Consider the following 23,924-nt stretch of genomic DNA (forward strand, 5'->3'; position numbering starts at 1 on the left):
ATACTGGCAGTGCCGGTTTAAGCACTACCGGCGCCCCTGGGCAAGATTTCAAGTGGCGCCTCTCAAAAAAAAATTCATTTTAAAACAATTTTTAAAATCACGAAAAAAGCAATAGCAGATTATGTCTTACCTCTCATATACTTGTTAATGCATTTATTGACAATGTGCAGTTTATTAAAGTACATAAGGTTAACTTTAAAAAAATTAAATATTCATGTCTTTTAGGCTCAATTGACAAGTTTACCTTTATTTCTGACTTTTTTGTTTAAACACATTTAAAGAGTAGGTACAGTTGGTTTTATTTGAACAATATTTTTTCAAAAACTTTTTCAAGTAGGTACATTAATGTCGTTTTCGATTGGAATCACTCAATGATTCACTCATTCTGAAATCCAATAAAAAAGTTTGAATCACTTCCACCCAATTCTGAATCTTAATATCTGTATTGGTGAAAAATCAAATAATTTTTTTTGTTTTTTTTTCAATAGGAGAATAAAAAACTTGTAGCAGGCTTCTGAATGATTCCGGACGCTTCCGGACGGCCAATCGAAAACGACATACCTTTATAAGTATTAGGTTTGTTCGTTGTGAGCTCTAGGGCACTCTGGGTCGCTACGAATTCGTTGTCAAGCGTTTTTTGTAGCTCCTTTTTCAACCAGAGTTATTTCCTCTGTGTTCGATGTTCGCTGATGAAACTAAAGGCGTTCGATGTAAAGTGAAAACCCGAGAAACTCTGATTTTTTTGACAGTTAATTGACATGACTTGAGTGCCCTGGAGGAGGGAACAACGAACAGATCTATTCTTTTATTCTCACACACAAACGTAGTTTTTTAGGAGAAATGGAGAAGCTGTCAATTTTTGGCCTTTCTGGATTTTGGGTTTTCGGGATTTTGGTTTTTCGGGATTTTCGGATTCTGGGTTTTCGGGATTTTGGGGTTTCGGGTTTTTGGGTTTTCGGAATTTAGGGTATTCTGGATTTTGGGCTTCCTGGACTTTTAATTTCGGGTTTCTGTCTGTCTAACTTCTGTTTCTTTATTCATTATTACAGCCTGGATATTATGAGCTATGATTTAGTGTTTTATATATAGGGACGCCTTTGCAAAAATTAAATTGGTTGGAGGAATATTAAGATTGCTTTAGTCTTTCAAAAGAAATTGGGGTGCCTTGTTCTTCAAAGATGAACGAAGATTTTGGACACCATTGTCCTTCCGGAAGCCAAACAAATTAACTCAAAACTGGGGGGCGCCTTCATTCTTCAAAAAGTTTAAAAGAAACAATACGAGCGCCGTTGAAAAAGTAAAATAGAAAAAAATTGGGGCGCCTTTGTGAAAGTAAAAATAAATAAAACATCGATTGGATAGACTTCGTTATTTATAAAACTTTTGTAAAAGTTCGGGGCGCCTGCGGCGCCCCTCAGTGCTTGCGCCTCTGGGCAACGGCCCAGGCTGCCCCCCCCCTAAAACCGGCCCTGAATACTGGTTTTGATATGCATAAAAAACTAGTACGAACTTTTACTTTCTAGTATTTACTGGTAATTTTTCAAGTTTCTAAATACCAACTTGAACATTTACTAGTAAAAACTTTCTCATGTTAAATGTTATTTATCCTCTTCTTTAGTTGGTCTCCTGTTATTAAAATACCAGTGTTGGCATGAAACTCAGGAATAAACAATTTTAAGGCTTGCGCCTTTGCTTTTTTTTATATGAGGCTGTTGAGATTTGTTAATAAGTACGGCATACTTTTCTAGTATTTTAACAAACTCTACTTCTACTTTTGCCATTTTTTTAACTTCGAACACTCACTTTTAAACTCTTAAATTGTGTTGAAAATTAATTTTAAGTACATATATTCACTCGATGTTGTAGGTATATTTGATTTTTTTTATTGAATAAGGAAAATAAATTTTCTCAAGTTGAAAATTAAACGAAACAAAAAAAAAGTATACAATTATGATTAAAACAGTCAAAGTAATGCAAAGTAAAAATAGCAAAGTAGATTTGAAATAGTGAAGTAAATTATGTGTACTAAAATTAAAATGCTTTTTTAGGCATTTGTTCTAAGCGTATAAAACTTAACCGCCTTAAACACCAGTTGTTATTAGCCCCGTTCCATTGGAGGTGGTAGTTTACTCGTGAGTAGAAATCTAGTACAAAAACTACACATTTCTATCTCCTCGAGTAGAAGATCAAGTGTTAATTCTAGTACTAGACCTACTCATGAGTAAACTACCACCTCCAATGGAACGGGGCTATTATCAACAAATTGTAATACAAAAAATTGGTTACAAAAGAAAGAAATTATAGAACGTTAAAAATATAGAACAAAAAAAAAAGCAACAGCATTTAAGTAGGTATCTAGTATATACTATTACTTTCAGATGAACTAGTAGTATTTACTGGGATGAATCCAGTATTTACTACTAGTTTATACTAGCTAGTAGAAACTAAGGTTTATGCATACCGAATGTAGTAAATACTATTAGTTTCAGCTTCTACTAGTACTACTAGTATTTACTATAAACCTTTTACTACTAGTAATTACTTTTTTTTATGCATATGCCTCAAAGAGTTGATATTACTTAATAAACGTTTGAGTTTGAATATGCATTGTTCAATTTGCTTAGAAATATCTTTTTATCTTTCGAGTGCATATGCCATGCCATACCACATTTATTTCTGATGTTCTTAAGAGAAGAGTATCTGTTTCTATCTTTTTGATTTGGATCAAACAATGGAAGAAGAATCTTGTTTTATAGCTATAATACTTTTTGCGTCAAATAGCAGGAAAAAAAAAACGAACTTGATGATTAGAAGACTACAATTTTCAGAACAAAGCTCCACTTTGAATGATATGCTTTAAAATATTTTTTCATATGAAAACTACAGTTTCTCTTTTAGTGTGTCTTCTATATTTCTTTAAAACCAGAAAAAAATAGTTTGTATTTCTATATTTCTTTAGAATCTACAATTTTGTATGTCTGTTGTAAAAAGAGCTGCAGCCTTAAATGGATGGTTCGATTCCCTTTAAATTTCATAGATATGTATGTAGTTAAAATTTTTTTTTTCCAAAAATCAAAACACACTAACGGTATTTTTGCAACGATTTGTCCAATTTCAAGCAATTTTGTAATACTTTTAAAAAGATCTATATATAATCGAAATCAGATTTTGAAAAAGAAAAAAAATTTACAGCCAATTTTTAATAAAAATAAAAATAGAAAAATCAAGTGGAGAACTTTGTTCAAGAATGAAGCAATCGTGCATTTTTTTTAAATTTATTTTTTTTTTTGTATAGGAAAACCGGATTTTTTTTTTAATTCAATCAAGGCTAGGCGCACACATGCGATTTTAGTCGCGCGATTATATAGTCGCAAAAATGGATCACACGGATTTCAATGCCGATGAACACACATGCTTCCCGCGATTAAAAATTTGAAAATTGTGTCTACAGTCATTAAAATTGTTGTCATCTAATTTGCGACTGAATAATCGCGCGATCAAAATCGCATGTGTGCGCCTAGCCTAAATCAATTAAGAAAATCGAAAAAAAAATCTATGAAGGAAGTGTCTGTTAAGTCAGGGTTAATATTTTCAAATCTTTATTTAAAGTAACTTGAATGAGAATATTTTTTTGAGGTATCGATGAAAGAAAGCTTCTTTAAATTTTTGTAATGCATTCAAAAATGGATTTCTGAATGCAGAAAATTTGTTATTTGCAAAAAATTTTTGGTTGCAAAATCTACAATTTTTTTAGATTTTTTATACAACTTATAATAACTTTTTTTTTAATTTTTCATAGAAAGCGAATGCATTCGAATGAAAATGATTTTTACAACTCTGTAGGTCACACAGTAAAAAAAATTGCAGGAGTAAAAAAACACTATTTCATAAACAAATAAAATTAATTGTAAATAATTTCTTTGAGCAGAATATTGTATTGGAATCTAAGCTCGAACAAATATCATTTTTTTTTTTACTGACTCCTGCAAAGTTTTAACTATGTTAACTATGTTTTTGAAATGACCGATTCTCATACAATTATTCGGCTTAATTTGATTTTTATTTCTGTTAAGGGCGACAATTTTAAATTTTGGATAAGTGTACCAAAAAACAATTCGAATCTGAAAACGACACCTTAGAACCTTTTTTGTTCCTAAATAGAACTTATGTTACCTATAACAAAAAAGTTTTGTTACTGTGTTGGATGCAATTTTTGCCAATTACAAAAATATTGTGTTAAGTGAATGAACTCTTATTTTTTAATTGAAAAACATTGAGTTTTCTTTTTATAAACAATTAAGAAATATACTCGTAGAATTGAACTCTAAGCGTTATTCATTCTTTTTTTTCAGGAAGACAAAAGTAATTGTTATGTATGCTATTTATATTTTGCACAACACTGAAGTTAGGTACTTGTATAATACGATTTTCAACCAATGAAACATTTTGTTCAGAAAATAATAAACGATTGAGACCAATAAAAAAAATCTAGTTATTAATATCACATTTTCATCTGAATTCATTTCTTTTTTATTTTTTAACGTTCCGTAAAAAAGTTATAAACAGATACAAATGTTTTTACCTGATAGTGACCGTGAACTTGTCGATGGCCATCAAAAAAGATATTTATTCTCAAAACAGATTCCAAAGCAAAAATAAAAGATTTGATATAAATAAATCATCCTTTGTCTTCAAAAAAAATATTAAGATGTTAAGTATGTTGTGCAGCCAAATCATTAGAGAATGAGAATTGGGTAGACTGAAAAAAATTAAGAATAAAAATATATTCATCAAATAAGATCCAATGATTTGTTTTAATTTTTTTTATTTATATTCGAATCTCTATTATTTATAGCTATGCTTTTGAGAGCAAGTAAATTATATCTTTCGATAGAAAAATTAAATTAAAAAAAAAGGATTGTCAATAATGTTTTTCCTTGAATATTATTAATAGACCAGGGTCGATAATTTTTGAAACCAAAAAAAATCATAGTAGAATGAAACCCATTGGAAAAGGAGGTGAATATGATGAAAATTAAAGGAAAAATAAATTACGGGCGAGCCGAGTTCGGGAAGTGGGTGGGTTGAGTTTTTAGTGGTAAAAAATGGTAAATCTCGATTTCCGGCAAAACTACAAATCCTATAGAAAAAAGTTGTATGGCAAAGTTGTAGGTAATAAAAAGGTCTACAACTTTTGTATCAACAATTTTTTCACATAACCTCAAAATTTATGTGAAAAATTAAAAAAACCGAGTTTTTGGTTTTTTATTTTTATCTTTTTCAAAAACAAAAATTTTTCTACGAAATTTGGTGAAAACTTACCTTATTATGTCTCAAATACACTGTAATTTATTTGATTTAAAATATTAATTTGTTCACCTTATTTTGACTTAATACCAAAAAAACACCCTAATTTTCAATCGAAAATTCACGTGTCAAAATATCAGCTTTTTTCAAAAAGTCGGTGGGCATTTCGTTCGTTAAAATGTCTATTTTCTGATGGTGTAAAAAAAATTGTACATTAGTATACTATAGAACATGTTCTAGTAAAATTCAAAAAATGAAAAAAGCTTGAATTCGAAAAAAATTTTTATCATTGTTTACAATTTTGGCCTATTTATTCAAATTTACACTTTAATTACTCACAAAACGTAAGATTAATCAATGTTACATGAAATCTTACGTTTTTTGAGTAATTAAAGTGTAAATTTGAATAAATAGGCCAAAATTGTAAACAATGATAAAAATTTTTTTTCGAATTCAAGCTTTTTTCATTTTTTGAATTTTACTAGAACATGTTCTATAGTATACTAATGTACAATTTTTTTTACACCATCAGAAAATAGACATTTTAACGAACGAAATGCCCACCGACTTTTTGAAAAAAGCTGATATTTTGACACGTGAATTTTCGATTGAAAATTAGGGTGTTTTTTTGGTATTAAGTCAAAATAAGGTGAACAAATTAATATTTTAAATCAAATAAATTACAGTGTATTTGAGACATAATAAGGTAAGTTTTCACCAAATTTCGTAGAAAAATGTTTGTTTTTGAAAAAGATAAAAATAAGAAACCAAAAACTCGGTTTTTTGAATTTTTCACATAAATTTTGAGGTTATGTGAAAAAATTGTTGATACAAAAGTTGTAGATCTTTTTATTACCTACAACTTTGCCATACAACTTTTTTCTATAGGATTTGTAGTTTTGCCGGAAATCGAGATATACCATTTTTTACCACTAAAAACTTAACCCACCCACTTCCCGAACTCGGCTTGCCCGTAATTTATTTTTCCTTTCATTCTTATCATATTCCCCTCCTTTTCCAATGGGTTTCATCCTACTATGATTTTTTTGTACTTTTTAATGTTTTTGAAGGCATCGGCACTGGTCTATAACCAATCATTCAAAGTTAAAATTTTAAAATAAAACGGAAAAATTGAATTTCGATTTATAAAAGAGACCTCAAAATCAACAAACGGATTTTTATAAATATTTTTTTTTAGAAAAAGTAATTTAAGAAAATTTTTCGTAAAAAAAAATCAGTAACGGTATAAAGACATATGTGTATCTGCCCATGGAGAAATTTATAGTATTATAAAAATTGCACTATTAAAATTTAAATTGAAATAGAGAGAAGCTACAAAATTAATTCTTGAGCAACAATTTTTTTTTTCAAATGTCCGATTTCGAGAAAAGAAAAAAATTTACAAATGAAACTTTTTTGAAAATTTTGACCGTTTATGAGGTTTTGTCTTATTATAGCGGAATCTTGAATAACAAGAAAACTGATTGGTCTACAAAATCGAGGTTTACGCTTTTCATCCAAGCCTACGTTACTGCAAAAAAAATAGGATTTTGCATTTTATTTGGATTTTGAAAGCTTATTTTTCAGCTTCCCTTTTTTTCAAAACCTTGTATATTTTTAAAAGTGTTTGAGCTACAAAATTGGGGTTTGCATTAAATCTTTTTTTTTCCTTGAAAAGCTTCAATTATTGGCAAAAGAAACATTTCAAAATTTATTTTTTAAAAATGTCTTTACTACTGGCCTGATCAAACCGTAAGTGCACTTCTGAAACATTTAGTTGAAATAAAAAATTACTGAGTGGAACTCAAAACTTTATTTTTGCGCAACAAATTAACAAAAAAAAATTTGCAGAAGTCGCTTATATATATGTAGGTTACTGATGACGATGAGAAGTTGAGTTATTTCAAACAGTTTTATCTCAATTTTGTATTGAATAAATTTTGATATAAGGGTGTTGCATATTCATGCGATCTACTGTGTATCGTAATCAAACATAAATAGAAATGTTACTCTTATCAAATGTTACGTTAAAGAAATAAAAACAATAAAAAAAGTTATCACATGTTACTAGAAAAGTACTGGCACTTGAGTATGTAAACATTAAATACATATTACTTAATAGGTATTATTATTATCATCTAATATTGAATATGAGAGAGTTTATTAGTCATTAATTTCATTTGAATGTGCATATTATAGTTACACATTTTTGTAACGGTTTTTTTTATATGATTCTAAGTACTATTTCTTTATAATATATTTCTTTATAAATAATATATTTTTGACAACTACGTTTTATATAAGAGATGTTAAAGCTGAATTAAGCTTCAAAAATATTGTATTTAATTAATCCCCAAACCAATTAAACTGAACTGAGACAAATATGTACGATAAAAATTAGAATTGGTTATATTCTTTATGTCAAAGTTTTCTATTGCCATAGATATCCACACGAAAGCAGTCCCAAACGTGTATTTAATTTATCTTGCGTTTGCTCACAACTTGAATGAGTCCTATGATGATGTCATTTAACTTATAAAACAGCTCCTCCGAAACAAAAAAAAAAATCGATGCTGAAATAAACATGACATTTCTCCAAAAAATTCATTTTCAGTGTTAGTCTTATTTGAACATTGTGTGACAGCATTTTTTAGTCTTTAAATATTTTCGATTATAAATAAATAAATTAACAATTATTTTGTTTAACTCTGGTAATATTTGGTTTTATTTAGCATCGTCCTTGGTGGATTTCTATTAGCAACAGTTTGTTCTGCCGGTACTGTTTCAAATCGTCCTGCAGGTGCTGTACAAACAGGTAGCATACTACCATCAGGTGCCCAAGACAAATCAACATCTCAACGAAGAATTATGCATCCAGCCTTCGCAAATGCTGGCAAAGCACCAGGACTTAAAATTTGGAGAATTGAGGTGAGTTATTAATAAATGTTTTATTTTTAAAATATGGCTATTTACTTGCGCTGCGATAATTTCTATTTAATGTCGCTTTATTATGCACGTGTTATAGGTACAGTAATGTCTCTCTAAATTAAATTTAAAACTGAAGCAACTTTAACTTTGTTATGTACAAAACCAACTTTACAGATTTTGGTGAAATTCATCATATACAAAAAATTTAAAATCGTTTTTTTTTTTTTTTTTTTTTTATAGTTTTTTGTATATACAAAATTAAAAAAAAAATTGAAACATATTCACTTGTCCGTTTTCAAAAAATTGATTTTTAACATGAGTTTTTTTTTTTTAATATTTTTAGATTAGGTAATTAAAAACATTTTTGTAAAAAAAACATTGTGTTTAAAATTTGTTTTTCTTTTAAGATACTGCTATAAAAAAAGTTTTTTTTTTTGCATTTCCTAAAATATTAAAAAAAAACCGATGCTAATAGAATATTTCTGACTTCAGATTCAAGTTCAGCTCATCTTAAACCTTCAGAAAAGTATATATTTCAGTTCTTGTGGCAATAAAAGTTTAATTATTTTGACCAGTGTTTCGAATTGTATCTTTTTCAATAACTGAATCGAGTTAACGAGACGCTACTGTATGTTGTTCTAGTTTTTTATAAGATAAATAAATTTTTATTCTTGAAAAATCTTTTATGCGAGGGACACATTTTTCAGGCACTTACTTAAGAATTAATATTATTCTGTGTGAATTGAAATAAAGCTTATCATATTTTCTATTTTTTTCTCATTTTGCACTCATAAGATGGTTTATTGTTTGAGTCATTTTGTTATAATATTTTGTTTTGGAAAACTGAGTTATTTCATAAACATTGCGTTCATACAAAAATATTTATACTTGTTGGTATATAATGTAGGTGATTCGCTTGATTAGACTTGCGACCAATTTGAATGCTTGATTTGATTTAAAAATTAGTTATTTGTTCAAGTTGATTTGTATGCGAGTATAGTTTTATGGTTGAACAATTTCGCTAATAAAATCATAAAAAATCAAAAGTGAATAATGTGTATCTTTACTGCATTTTATGAATGCAATTAATGGGAAAACCATTTTGACTGATTACACTGGTCAACAAGGTTTTTGCCACAAGAACCAAAATATACTTTTCTAGTAGTTTTTGGGGTATTACCGTTAGAAAATGTCAAAAAACGTTATTTTGGCTGTTTTCGAGGTTATGTTTTTATGTGGAGTAATTAATTGTGAATAAATTTGTAACGGTGCCAATAAGAGCTAGTTTTATTCATTCAAAAAATGTTTAAATCTTTCCGATATCTCTTTTATTTCCCGAGATATTTAAAATTGAAGTAGCGGTCTTTGAATCAGAAACAACACTGGCCAACCAAATTACACTTTTTTTTGCCACAAGAATCAAAATATACTTTTCTGAAGGTTTTTGGGTTGCTGAACTCGAATCCATAATCAGAAAAATTCTATTAGCCTTCATTCTTAAAATATTACCGTTATAAAATGCAAAAAAGGTTTTTTTTTATAAAGGTTATATTTCAAGAACGGAGGCTAATAGAATTTTTCCGATTGCGGATTTGAGTTCAGCAACTCAAAAACCTTCAGAAAAGTATATTTTGGTTCTTGTGGCAAAAATTCTGTGGCCAGTGACTTAAACTTTAGATTAAGTTTAGTTTCTCTTTGACTTATTAAATGAAACTAAAGATATCTCGAGCAATAAAAGAGATATTTGGAAAATTTAAACAGTTTTTGAAAGAAGAATATCTGTTCTTATAATAACCATTACAAATTTATTTATAATGAATTACCCCACATAAAAACAGAACCTCGCAAACAGCCAAAATTACGTTTTTTGACATTTTCTAACGGTAATATTTCAACAACGAAGGCCAATCAAATTTTTCTGACTTCAGATTCGGATTCAGCACCCCAAAAACTACTAGAAAAGTATATTTGGGTTCTTGTGGCAAAAAAAAAGTTAAATTTTGTTGACCAGTGTTATAGTATTCATTAAGTAATCGGCTATAGTTTTAATGGAAATATATTTTTGTTGGTATTGTTTGTTTTCTTTTTATGAAATGAGTCAGTGAGTCTTCAAAGATATTTGCATTTAATGATTTTCTTTTGATTCAAAAAATCATAGTTTTTCATATGTTGAACAAGAACATGCAACATTAAATTGATAACTCTGGAAGAAACATGAGTTTTCAATGCTCAAGGCCGCAAACAAGTAGTTTTGGGCAATTTTGCAAAAACTGTTGTATGAAAAGTAATAAAAAATTCAAAAAGTGACTAAATATTGTTCTACCTTAACTTAACGCTTAACGCTTAACGCTTTTTGATCTATAACCAGGGGCGGATCCAGGATTTTTTTCTGGGGGGGGCACAAGGGACGGATTGGCAACAAAAATCAAAAATAACAGTTAGAAATAAAATGACGACTGACTGACAAGCAGCGAATTTTAACGACGCACAGTGCGGAATTTTGGTCTAAAACCTGGCCAAAAATATTTTGGCACATTTTCCACATCAAATAGGTACCAAATGACAAAAAAGTTATTCGGAAGGAAAAATTTTCATTTTCTTGTTACAGTAAAAGCCACTTAAGTGCTTACCTACTTACTTCCTGATTAGCCGGGAGAAAAAAAAATATAAAAAATCATAAAATGCATCTGTGCTATATTAAAGACTTAATTTGTTTCATTAAATAGTTCTTGAGAAATTGAGTAGATAAAATTTAGAAAAAAAATGTTTACGTTTTTTAATTGATTTTGTATAAAATTTTGCAATATCATGGACATATTTATACCATTATTTGATGACCTAGTAGTTTTAAGTCAAATACTTAAATATTCATTCTAATAAATATTAAAGTTCTAAAAGAATAACAAAAAAAAAAAAACTGAAAAATACTTTTTCCCCGGGAAACCCAGTTTTGTTTTTTTTTTTTTTATTTGCATTACCTAAAATTTTTTTATATCTCAAGAATATTGTGTTCAAATTGTAGGTCTATTGGAGCCAAATTGACCAAGTTATGGATATTTTAATACTTCGCTTACGAACGTTTTAGTCCAGAGTTCAAAACTTTAAATCGTTCTCCCCACAACTAATGTTTTCAAAGCCGGTGCCCCTCATAACTTCAAAACTAATGCGCCTATTCTTTTGAAATTTGGGACACTATTTTTTTTTACATATTTTTAAAGGGCCCGACCCATAGAATCCGTTGCGTCCGTTGCTTCGAAGTTTTTGACTGACAGCTCGATAAAATACACACGTTTTTATGGGAAGCGACCCATAAGCGACGGATCGGACGGAGACGGACGGATTCGACGGAAGAAGTAGCCCAACTTTATACTTTTTCATCCGTCGTATCCTTTGACATTGGTTGTCAACAATAGATCAGTTCGATTTTCTGTTTCTGAGTGCACACCGGGGATTTTCAGAACTAAGAACTGTGTTCTTCTCCGATTTTATGAATTGTGAACTTTAATTGTATATTTGTGTAGAAAATGTAATAAAAGTAACATTTAATGATATATCTAATAAATTATATCAATTAAATGCTCACATTCTGTTGTTGAGTTCAATTTTACTATGCCAAAGTCATACCTACAACTCATAATTTGTTATAAAAAATTGTTTTTAACTGAAGAGCAAGTACCTACAGGAAATCTAGTCGTTTTTATTTTATTAAAAAAAAGAACAACAATAATAGTTAAAAATTTCTTGCATCAGAACTTCCTTAGTGCACATTCAGCGATAAAATATCGAACACACCTTGGAATTTGAAGTGAGCTGTCAAAAAGCAATTCGTCATACGACGTATTCTATGGGTCACCCCTTTCTGTCCCATCCTTCAACTTCAATGGATGGATTGACGGAACGGACGCAACGGATTCTATGGGTTGGGGCCTTAAAGGTATCCCTGGAGAAATTTTCTCAATAACATAATGTTTATAAAAATCTATAAGTAAGGGTCGCTTTTGAGGAGTTTTTTTTTTCAAGGGGTCTTTATTTTCGGGGTGCAATATTTTGCAAACTTCTGAAATGCAAGTTTGTTCTACATATCCAGCAGTTCAATAATATATAGGCAATGTTGTGAAGTGTTGCGGTATTTTAAAAACACTAATGTTAAAAAAAAACAACGAAAAAAGTGCAAATTTTTTAAGTGTGAACTTCAATTCCTCCGTATGAAAAAATAGAGTTGCATATATATATAATTTTTTTTTTAGAATACCATTCATACCTTGGTTGTCGATGTCCATATCAAAATTTTTCACCAAAATCACTTTGAAGTTAAAAAAAAAACACTTAGAAAATTCACTTTTTTTTTAATCGAAAAAACATTCGTGTTTACCCTTCAACAAATAGTCGTTTATTTATTTGTGAGGTGGAGCTTTTCATGGGAAAGGGATGCAACAAACAATAAAATTCGCATTTTCAGCCAGAAATAGACAAGAGTTTCACCCAAGTTCTTTCTGTTATTATTCATATAGTTTAACAACTCTTATAATTTGATGTGCTTTAAGTATGAACCAGTTCTGGGGGGGGCACGTGCCCCCGTGCCCCCCCCCCCTGGATCCGCCGGTGTCTATAACCATTTGATTTAAGCCGACTAAGTATTTTATAATTTTTTCAAAGAGAATAAAATGCACGACTGGGGTCGCACGTACTTGCTCTTATGGTAAAAGTAACTCTAACATTAAAGCTTTTTATTGAAAAAAATTAGTTTTATAAAATTAAATAAACATCGTTTTGTATTATCTTTTACACAAAACCAAGTATGCCATTTGATTTCTTGTACCTGTATAAGAGAATTTTTAGAAAAAAAAAATTCGAAAATCGTTAGTAATTTTTTTTTTAATAATAATTTTTTATAGGTACCTATATGTATACCTAAAAATGTTTCAACATTTTTCAGAAAAAAAAAAAAAATGGAATGCCATTTTTAAGAAAATATTACTCTACACTAAAAAACGAAGTTTCAATAAAATTCATAAAATTTTATAAAATTTTTATATGTATAACGTTTATTTTAACATTTTTGCATAAAAATTTTTGTTGAAATCTGATTTGTCGTTCACGAAAAATTCGTAAATCAAAAAAACCGTTCTCTGGTAGATACCGTTAATAACGGTACAAAAATATTTTTCTTTTTTCAAAAGAAGGCCCTTATGTGTAACACTAAACGGAAAAATTTTAATCAAAATCGTAAGAGCCGTTTTTGAAATAAATTAACTTTTCTATTTCTGTTATATGACAGGTACCGTTATTTCTGATCCTAAAAAATTTCAATTTTTCCTCTAGGGAATCAGCCAAAACTATTTACTACCAAGTTTGAAGCAAATCGCTCTAGTAGTTTAGGCCGTAGCTCGAGGTACTTACAGACGGACAGACAGACAGACAGAATTCGCGAGGTAGTTACAGACGGACAGACAGACAGACAGAATTTCCATACCCATTTTTTTTTGCATTCTCCATCATCGTTTTTTTTTATGAACCTAAAACTTACCGATTGCCTTATATTGAACTTATTTATGAAGAAACCTTATTAAAATCAACGATTAATAAGGATTTTCCACAGAGATTTCTTATCTTAAATCTACGTAAAATTTTAGTAAAAATTTCATCTTTTTTCAACTTGGCACTATTAAAAAGAAAGGTACACGGAGAAAAAAGACCACCTAAAAACAAGCGGATTCCATATCAAATTTAGCGGAATTCTGCATGTTTTTTTGCCAAGATAACGTGTTAATTTAAGCTAACAGATCTTCCTAATTTCTTGAATGTGCAAATTTAAGATAAATTAACAAAATTCAAGCGGAAAATCATTTAATTTTTATGTGGAAACATTTTAATTAAAAAGAAAAACAAGAAAAAAAAACTGGCAGCCATTGGGGATCGATCCGACAACTGTTGGGTCACAGGCGAGTGCTTGCCATCAGCCTTTTCCACTGTTGGAAATAAGTATGATAAACTGCAATTAAATGTTAATTTTTGTCGGATTTTTAAAATCAACATTCATATTAAAACGAAATGAAGTTCATCTTAAATTTAACAGAATTTAAGAGAATTCCACTTATTTTAAGCGGAAATCGTATTGTTTTAAGAGGATGGGATTTAAGGTGGGCCTGAACATCATATTATTTGAAGGTGCCCTTTTTTTCTCCGTGTTGACCTTTAAACTCTTAGTACAAGCAAATGCATGCAATAACCCTACGATTATCCTCAGAAATGAAAGAATACAAAACTGGAGGCCTTGGCCTTTTAGCCGGTGCAGATGGCACCCGGAAGCAAAAAGGGAATCGAACTGGCTGAAAAAGCTTGTTGGTTCAAACTTAACACCAACCCAGGCAAAAATGGATACCCGCAAATCGGTGGGGCCGCAGTGGTTAGTAACTAAAAAAATATTCTTTAAAAATTCAATTTCCAATAATTTGACTCGGACATATCTAAATCAATTTAAAGGATACTACAATTATCCAAAAAAAAGATATTCTCTAAATAACACGGTGTAACACTCAAAATATACGCGGGCGGAGACCTATCAGGTTTTGTAGAGCTAGTCGCACTGAATACGAAACGGTATTTGAAAATCCCCTAACACCCCCAAAATCTGGAGTTACGGGCAAAAAACGGTTTTTTGGACCTTCACTCATTGAAAAAATTCTAGCTTCGACAATTTTTTACCCATTTCCGATTTTTTTACAGTTTCTGATAGAAGATAAATATACCTTTTTAACAATGTATAAAACATGTAACTCGGTTAAACCACTTAGAATTTATAAGATGTCAAAGTTCAAAAATTCAATTTTTTTTGTCATTTGCCCAACTTCGGCATCAATTTAAAGTATATGTTTTCAAAACAACATGCTATTTAAAAAATATATTCTAAAACTATATCTATTTCCCAATTGATCGAGATATTTTTTTATGAAAATCACTTCAAAATTGGCTTAGAAAAAAAAATTTTTCGATTTCAACCCAGATACAGAAACTCGAACTTTTAGGTATAGAACAAAAATGTTGTTTCGGCACGTAGTAGGATAAGTTGGGCGCCACGATTTGATGAAGGGTTTTTGTAGAAGAGCTCAATACAAACATTTTTTTTCTTTAGGAGGGGGGTCTATCTCCCCCCGTTTAGGTGAGAGGGGCATTTTTCTAAAAAAAAATTATCAAAATAAAAAAAAATTATTAAAAAACAACGGCAACACTTACAGTAATAAATGATACCATTATCGAAAGGCAAAATTGTGCGTTTGATTTTAATTTTTAAATAAATATATAATATAACCAATAGTTTTTGAAATAATCGATTTCAAAGTTAAAAATAGGGGAAAAAAATTTTTAAAACTCATTTTATACCATTTTTGTCCAGACTGTGAATTTTAGTAAATAAATTACTTAGACAGAAAACTACCTTAATTAATTCCTAATCGAACAGTGAAAACTATATGTTTCTATGTCTTCTAGTTTTTGAGAAAATTGAAAAATAAAAACAAATACAAACAAAAAATATTTTGAAAAAAGAAAAATCTGATAAAATAATTTTTCAATTTTCCCAAAAACTAGAAGACATAGAAACATATAGTTTTCACGGTTTGATAAGGAATCAATTGAGGCAGTTTTCTGTGTAAGTAATTTTTTTTACTAAAATTCACAGTCTGGACAAAAATAGTATAAAATGAGTTTTAAAAAAATTTTTTCCCCTATTTTTAACTTTGAAATCGATTATTTCAAAAACTATTAGTAATATTATATTGATTTAAAAATTAAAATCAAACGCACAATTTTGCCTTTTGATAATGTTATCATTTATTACTGTAAGTGTTGCCGTTGTTTTTAAATAATTTTTTTTTATTTTGATAATTTTTTTTTAGAAAAATGCCCCTCCCACCTAAACGGGGGGAGATAGACCCCCTACAAAAACCTTTCATCAAATCCTGGCGCCCAACTTATCCTACTACGTGCCGAAACAACATTTTTGTTCTATACCTAAAAGTTCGAATTTCTGTATCTGGGTTGAAATCGAAAAATTTTTTTTTCTAAGCCAATTTTGAAGTGATTTTCAAAAAAAATTTCTCGATCAATTGGGAAATAGATATAGTTTTAGAATATATTTTTTAAATAGCATGTTGTTTTGAAAACATATACTTTAAATTGATGCCGAAGTTGGGCAAATGACAAAAATAATTGAATTTTTGAACTTTGACATCTTATAAATTCTAAGTGGTTTAACCGAGTTACATGTTTTATACCTTGTTAAAAAGGTATATTTATCTTCTATCAGAAACTGTAAAAAAATCAAAAATGGGTAAAAAATTGTCGAAGCTAGAATTTTTTCAATGGGTGAAGGTCCGAAAAACCGTTTTTTGCCCGTAACTCCAGATTTTGGGGGTGTTAGGGGATTTTCAAATACCGTTTCGTATTCAGTGCGACTAGCTCTACAAAACCTGATAGGTCTCCGCCCGCGTATATTTTAAAACCTCATTTTTGTAACACCGTGTAATTTATTGTATATGCTAATAACACAAAAAAATCAACGAAAATGCGATTCCTGCGTATTTGGCTGATTATTATTATTATTATTTTTTTGTAATTAATCTGAATTAAAATTAATCGCTAACGTTGAATGCTTATGCGGCATGTGTTATAAATTAGTGGCCAAAAATATGAAGATATGTCAATAAATTATTATATTTGGACTGATGGAAATTGTTTTGTAAAAAACCATCAGCTTATGAAGTTTTAAGTTTGGCATCATCAGCATTAATTCATTTCCATTAACAACTTGCTGCTATAGCCACTATCATGCTTTTACCACAAAACAAAAAAAAAACTCTCAATACCACACAGTAGTACCATACCCTAAAGGCTCACTCACTTTTGCGGGTAATAAATTTCAATTGCGTCACTTTCATTATGGTACGGATATGTAATCCAACAGTTACCAGACGCCTGCAATAATAATTGTCCCGTCATTGAAATATTGCAATGAAAATCGTTGTAGTTTTTCATTTAAATCGAAATCAAATGTCGTTGTTCTGGACAGTGGGGCAATTTTTACAAAATTGGAGTATGAAAATAATTGTAGTATGAAACTAAAAAAAATATTGACAAAATAATGTTCAGTTATATAGCCGCAAACATCGAAACATACACAGAGAAAAAGACCTAAAATTAAGTGGATTTCTGCTTTTGTCCGTCTTCCGTCTTAAATTAAGCGGAAATTCTCTTAATTTAAGATGAAAATCTTCTTATAATCATAAAAAATAAGAAGATTTTCCTCTTAAGTTAAGACGGAAGTCATCTCGAGCTTTTTATCCGTGAGGTTATGGTTAGAGTCGTCCAATAATTTTATATTTTTTTTTATTTTACGATTTTTATGAAATTTTGTGTGCATCGGATAGTATTTCTTTTTTTAATACTCCCAAGTGGTTAAGGTGGTCCAATTTTTTTTTTTTACTTGCTTGGCACGATTTTTATGAAATTTTGTGTGCATATCAGGTTACCTCTGGTTAGGGTGTTCCAAACAATTTTTTTTTTCATTTTACCTATTTTTTATGAAATTTTGGGTGCATATCAAGTAGGTCGAAAAATCGGCTAACATCTATTTTTAACACCTTTAAATGGTTAGGGTAGTCCAAACAATTTGTTTTTCATTTTACCTATCCTTAAAATTCAAAATTAAAATTTACCGTTTTATACAAGCTTTCGTTTTTTCATTTTATTTAAGCCTTGCTAAAAAATAAAAAAATGATCTAATTAGTAATAAGTTGTATCGAGAACAAAGTTTTAAATTGCGTTTTTCTCGGAATGAGTTGGAATGGACTTTTGCTGTTTTTCTTCTGGACCCTTTATATGATTAATGCTACAACAGCTTTGCTCATATAGGGCTTAGTGGTCTAGCCCGTAGAATTCTTGGGGATTATTTTTTGAACAGATTTAAAACTGGTTTACTCAAATAATTTTTTTCACAAATTGTTTAGAATTTATTTTTTAGAAACGTCAAAACTGATGTTAAGATGTTTAGAATTACAAAATGTATTTGACTAGTTCCTAAAAACTCCACTGTCGTACCTGATGGGCGAAACGCTTTGGAGTTGAGGTCACTTGAACTTTAAAATTGAATGAACCAAACAACATTTGAGATTCAAAGTAAACAACTGTAAAACCCAAATTGGTTTCAATTTTGTATGTATTTTGGTCCACTGTGTGCGGACCGAACGTTGCTTTTAAACCTGATGTTTGTATGAAATTTCGAGATAGCCCGGACGGACAATGCCTATTCTAGGGGTGAGCATTTATTTTGAACTATAAAAACGAAAAACAGACAACAAGGACTATTAAAATCTATGGCTTTTCCGATTGCATATTTGGCTTTCGCTCTTACATATTGGCTAAAATGCATATACTATGCCCTATGGTTTATCTGATGGATTATTCTCGCCTCGGTCACTATGTTTACAATGTGCTAAATGCAATAAATTTGAAAGTTTTTGTGTTGTTTTTTTTTTTTTTTAGTTTTTAATTTTGATATCAAATTGATGGGGCGCTAATAAAATGCACCAATAAATTGCAAAATTTAATACAATTATCATTTTGCGAATTATTAAATTATGCGGTGGAGTAGGAGTTATTGCTGATAAGTTTTTAATCATAAATAGCTGGATTTAACGTATATTATTGAGGGGGAAAAGTATATGTTCGTTAGAGCAGGTCTATCTACACATGAAAAGGATAGAAAAGTGTTAATTTAAGCTTTGATTTTAATTTTTAATTAAAGTTCATCTATAATACCATATTAAACTCATTAGATGAATGGATATGTAAAACCTTTACGGTTAGCGAACACAATAAATTTATTGACCCTAATTTTTTAGTTTTATGCAAATTATTTTACTTTTATGCATGTTACGCTTAAGAATAGAGATATTGGGTTTTTTTAGTTGAATTTTTTTTCGAACTTTCAAAACTGTAGGTTATATTCATTTGATTTGTTTCTATTAATACTGCTCTACAAAAAGTGAGAGAAAAATCCCTGATTTCAAAAAAGAATATGGCTTAAAGGAGCCTAAGAAATATTTAATTATAAAAAAGATTTATGACTAGATTTGTCAAAATATTTTATAAATTCAGTTTTTTGAAAATTGACGCGGGTTTCGTTTAAAAAACTTATTTTTAAGTTATTTTCAAAAATTCGAGCCTAATTATTTATTAATTTTTTTTTGAAATGAAACACGCTTTAACGTCAACTTTCAAAAGATTCCATTTATCAAAACTGGTTTTTTTTTTTTTTAATTTACTATAACAATATTGGTGTTAAAACATTTAATTAAAACATTTTCAAAAATTGGCACGTGTTTCATTTTTTGAAACACACCTTTTTTTTAATCCGTGCGAATTTTTGAAAATTCCTTTATTAACTTTTCTAAACTTTTGATAATTTACTAAAATTTAATAAAGTAATTTTGAAAAAATTACGAGAATTTTATATTTTAGTCTAATTTTTGGTTGTATAAAAAAGATGAGAGTTCGGCAGCATTGTAAATTTGGCCCTGCTAAGTGGTAGTTAGTATTTAAACGATAAAACACAAAAAATTGATTTAAAAATCTTTAGACTTTAATCACCACTGTAATAATGCACCGATTTTCATAAAATAAAATCGCTTTATTTTATCAAAATCTAGGGGCGATATTATTTATTTTTTTATTTTTATTTGTCTTAAAAAAAAATTATAACAAAAAAAAAGAAAAAACCCAAAAAAACACTTAGAAAAATAACTTAAAAACTTCGGATTTTAATCACCATTGTAATAAGTTACCGATTTTTTAAAAATGAAAAGCAATCGCTTCGTTTCGTCAAAATCTAACAAAAATGTTTTGGCCAAGAAACGTAAAAAAACACTAAAAATATTATTTCAAAAAATTTGGACTTTCGTCACCACTATCATAACGGACCGATATTCATAAAATATCTCCTCTAGGTTTTGATAAAACAAAGCGATTTCCGTTTATTTGATGAAAATCGTTCCATAATAACAGTGGTGACGAAAGTCCAAAGTTTTTTTTGGTTGACTTTTTTTTTGTGTTTTTTGCGTTTTTTTTTACCATAACTTTTTTGTTAAAACATATGATGAAACAAAGTGACTGCAATTTAATTTTTTAAAACTGGACTAGATTTGCGACTCTGGTGGCTGTGCAAACAAACCTCAGAGGACAAATTGTCTGCAAAGTTCAGGATCACTTATTCCCATAAAATATCAGTTGCAAAAATGAGGAGATTCTAACGAAAATAATTTCTTCCACGAGATTTCTTTGCTCACCTGGGGGTACATTATGTTGACGCTTGTGTCAACAATAACCTTAGTTCAATAGATTTATAAACACCTTTCCGAGATAGTTTTGTCCATTAAAAATATAATCACTAGTTTTAACTTAAAACTCAAAAATGTTTATCCATATTACGATGCGCTTTGAAAAATGACACAAGGCCTCATTTCATAATAAAACTCTTTACCCACGTCTGATGGAACTTAATTTTAAAAATATAAAACTCAAACATTCCTCAAAGTCCATACTTATACTCATTAAATTCATTTAACCAAATTATGCATCTGCCCTGCCATGCCACCCTGACTTCGAAATTATGCACACTCTCGCTGCTCGGTGAAAACACTCTTCTTGCCGATTGCGCAACAAAACGAACATCATTTAACGCATAAAACAATCAGTGTTGGTGGCGTTTATTCCACACCTCACCCTGAGGAGACATTATTTATCTCACGTAGTAAACAAAGCCGATTGCTCTGCTTCTGCTGCTGCTGCTAGTCGGTTGGCATGGATTCTGCTGTTCTGATGCAGCCGAGAATAATTACACGTGCTTTATATTAAATTACCTTTAAAATAAAAATGCACATAGCTGATTGTTACTTTATTACAGTAAGTCAATCCCAGTGTGGGCAAAACGTTCATTAACGAATTCGACCCGTATCCTGTATCCTGGATTCCCCACTTGCAGTCATGCATGTTGGCTGATGGCTCTGGTACTGGCACTGGTACAAAGCAAGAGCTTAAGCAGACGTTTTCAGCTCAATCAGATTTAAAATCATAGCATATCTGCATGAGAGTATTCATGTGACCAAATATCATACAAATAAATCCGGCAGCTGAATCCCCAAAAGGATGCAACGGCCAGTAAAAGAAATACGTTTCGACGGGAAAAAGGTGAAGAGGTTGATTGTTAATGGGCTGAAGGACATTGCTTGTCAAATCAAAGGTTGCCAAGTTAAGTTTTCGATAATTGAATTAATAGCGTATTCGTTTGGTTGTCTGAAAAATTTGGAATGATTCAGGAGGGTTTATTTAGGAGGGAAAATAAGTTAGGTTTATTGCTAAGAGCTGTGACTAGGTAATTTAAACAGCTGAAGAAAAAGTGCAAAGAAGGTTATTCAAAATATTGCTAAGAAAAAATGGAATAATGACACCTATTTTCAGTTATTGTGTATAAATAAAATAAACATTGCGGCAACCATGATAAAAAATGCCATTGCATGGAAAAAAATCACACAGAACAAGGTTTGGTTCAGAAAATCTCTGCAAAATATTTAATTAAAAAGTGGAATTCAGTAGGGCCTAGCATGTATCTACATCAATGCGTGCTGCGCTTTACCTTTAATTAAGTTTTTTTTCTCTTTTTTTTATTCTTTAATTTAATTTTTATTTTATTTCGCTTTCGGCAGCTGGTTGTAGTTCTTATATTCCCTACCGGATATGATGAGACTTTTTTGATAAATAATAATTACAAAAAAAAAAGTAAGCGTAGGTAGTTTTATGTTTGTTTCTTTGTTTTTTTTTTTCAAAATCCAGGTTGATATTAAAAAAGTATTTTGTTCATTTGATATCTTACGTGGGACATCAGCAAATAGTCCACGAAAAATAGGACATTTAGTTCCATTAAGATCAGAAAAATTAATTCATTTAATTGGATTTGGGAGCAGAGTTTTTTCTAGAGCACGTCCAATATACCATATACGCCCAATTTTTTCAAATAATGCTGATTTTTCAGAATCTGTGTTCAAAATTTAGATGCACTTTTCAGGTTTAGAGAGGAAAATATTCTAAAAATAATTTTTTACAAAGTCCTCGCATCTCTACGCCCTTTTTCCGAAAATCCTGATTTCTCAGAAACCATGGACCTATTTCAGAGCCTACTACATTGTAAACATCATCTACATCAATGACTTTAAACATTAATTGTGGCGGCCTGTTGAACTTCCCGAAGCATTTTTTTTTTTAACTTTTTTGAGGTTGCTGGTGTAGTAAATGTAGCTGATGTAGTTGATGTAGTAGCTCTGAGCAGGGCCCATATCTGGTAGTTGTATTATTGAATAATTATACATAAGAAGTTTGAAGTACGTGTTTATTTTTAATATTTTGAAAATAAGCAAATTTTTGATAAATTTTTGATTCTTATTTGAAAGGATTTTGACTTTGTGTGTTTTTGTTAACACTGACGACAAAGAAATGATAAAGATTTTGTTTAATTACTGAGTGTAAGTATGTATTATAATTTAATTTCGATTTGGGTGTTGGCACCTAGGCCAAAGTTGTAATTCACAATATTTGCACGTTGTCCACGTGCACTGTGGTGTATACGTACTCTATTTTGTATTTAATTATTTGTGTTTTTTTGTTTTACTTGAAATTTTTTATTTCTTCAATCTGGCCATATGACATTCAAAAAAACATATTTTTGGATTTAAAAAAAATCTTTGAAAATTGGTTAGTAAATTCTTAAGTTTCTAATAGCGAACCAATTTTTTTTTCATTTTATAAATTATGTTTATATACCTACGTAAAATTACACTGGTAGGCAACGAAAATAGAGCTTGAACCAAATTTTTTGTTGCTGAGTCCGAATTTGAATATTAACAGGTCAAAAACGCTTTTTTTTTTGGTACATTTGAAGTAGAGTTACATCACCTTTGAGTTATTTTTTTGCAAAATGCCATATTAAAAGAACCGAAGGTATTATTTTTTTTTCAAAATTATTGTTTTTCTCAAAGATATTGAAAAATATTGATATTGATAAATATCTCAAAATCTTGCTTCTTTTTTTCAAAAAACAATTCATTACTTTGAAAAAAAAAATTCAAATTCAAATCTCAATAGGTAAATGAATTTTTTTTTCAAAGTAATGAATTGTTTTTTGAACCAAATTCCAGTTTGCGTTTTCTAATTTGGAATTAAAAAAAGCAATATACATATTACAGAAAAATATATATTTTTGACTAAACATCAAAAAGAACTCAATTGAAAATTATTTATTTTTTTTTTGAGTTTATAGCGAAAATAGTGATGAGTGTAGCTCAAAAACTAGACGTGATAGAATAAATGTGTAAACAGTTTTGAACTCAGCACACTAAAGTCAATTAAAATCACCTAACAAAGTTCTTGCTCCCGACTTGTTTTTGTTTTTTGCCGACCAGTGTTATTTTTCCCAACGATTTTTTAAAGGTTTTTTTTTCTAATTTTTTTTTTCTAACAAGAAATCAAATGATTTTAGTAGTTATAAAATAATGTGTTTTTACATTTCTTATGAAATTCTTAAAAAAATAAATTGCACGACTGGGGTCGCACGTACTTGCTCTTATGCTTAAAGTGACTTTAAT

General features: G+C 29.6%; 1 protein-coding gene across 2 annotated transcripts in view; it reads left to right on the forward strand.

The window, feature by feature from the left end:
* LOC129913817 (gelsolin) overlaps positions 1 to 23,924 on the forward strand; it is a 37,944-nt gene that overhangs the window by 5,616 nt on the left and 8,404 nt on the right. For both annotated transcript variants that reach the window (XM_055992692.1, XM_055992693.1), the window contains one exon: positions 8,040 to 8,235. In XM_055992692.1, coding sequence (XP_055848667.1) covers positions 8,040 to 8,235 — 196 coding nt within the window. The remainder of the gene's footprint in view (positions 1 to 8,039; positions 8,236 to 23,924) is intronic.

This window comes from Episyrphus balteatus, chromosome 3 (genome assembly GCF_945859705.1).
Source record: "Episyrphus balteatus chromosome 3, idEpiBalt1.1, whole genome shotgun sequence".
NCBI lineage: Eukaryota > Metazoa > Arthropoda > Insecta > Diptera > Syrphidae > Episyrphus > Episyrphus balteatus.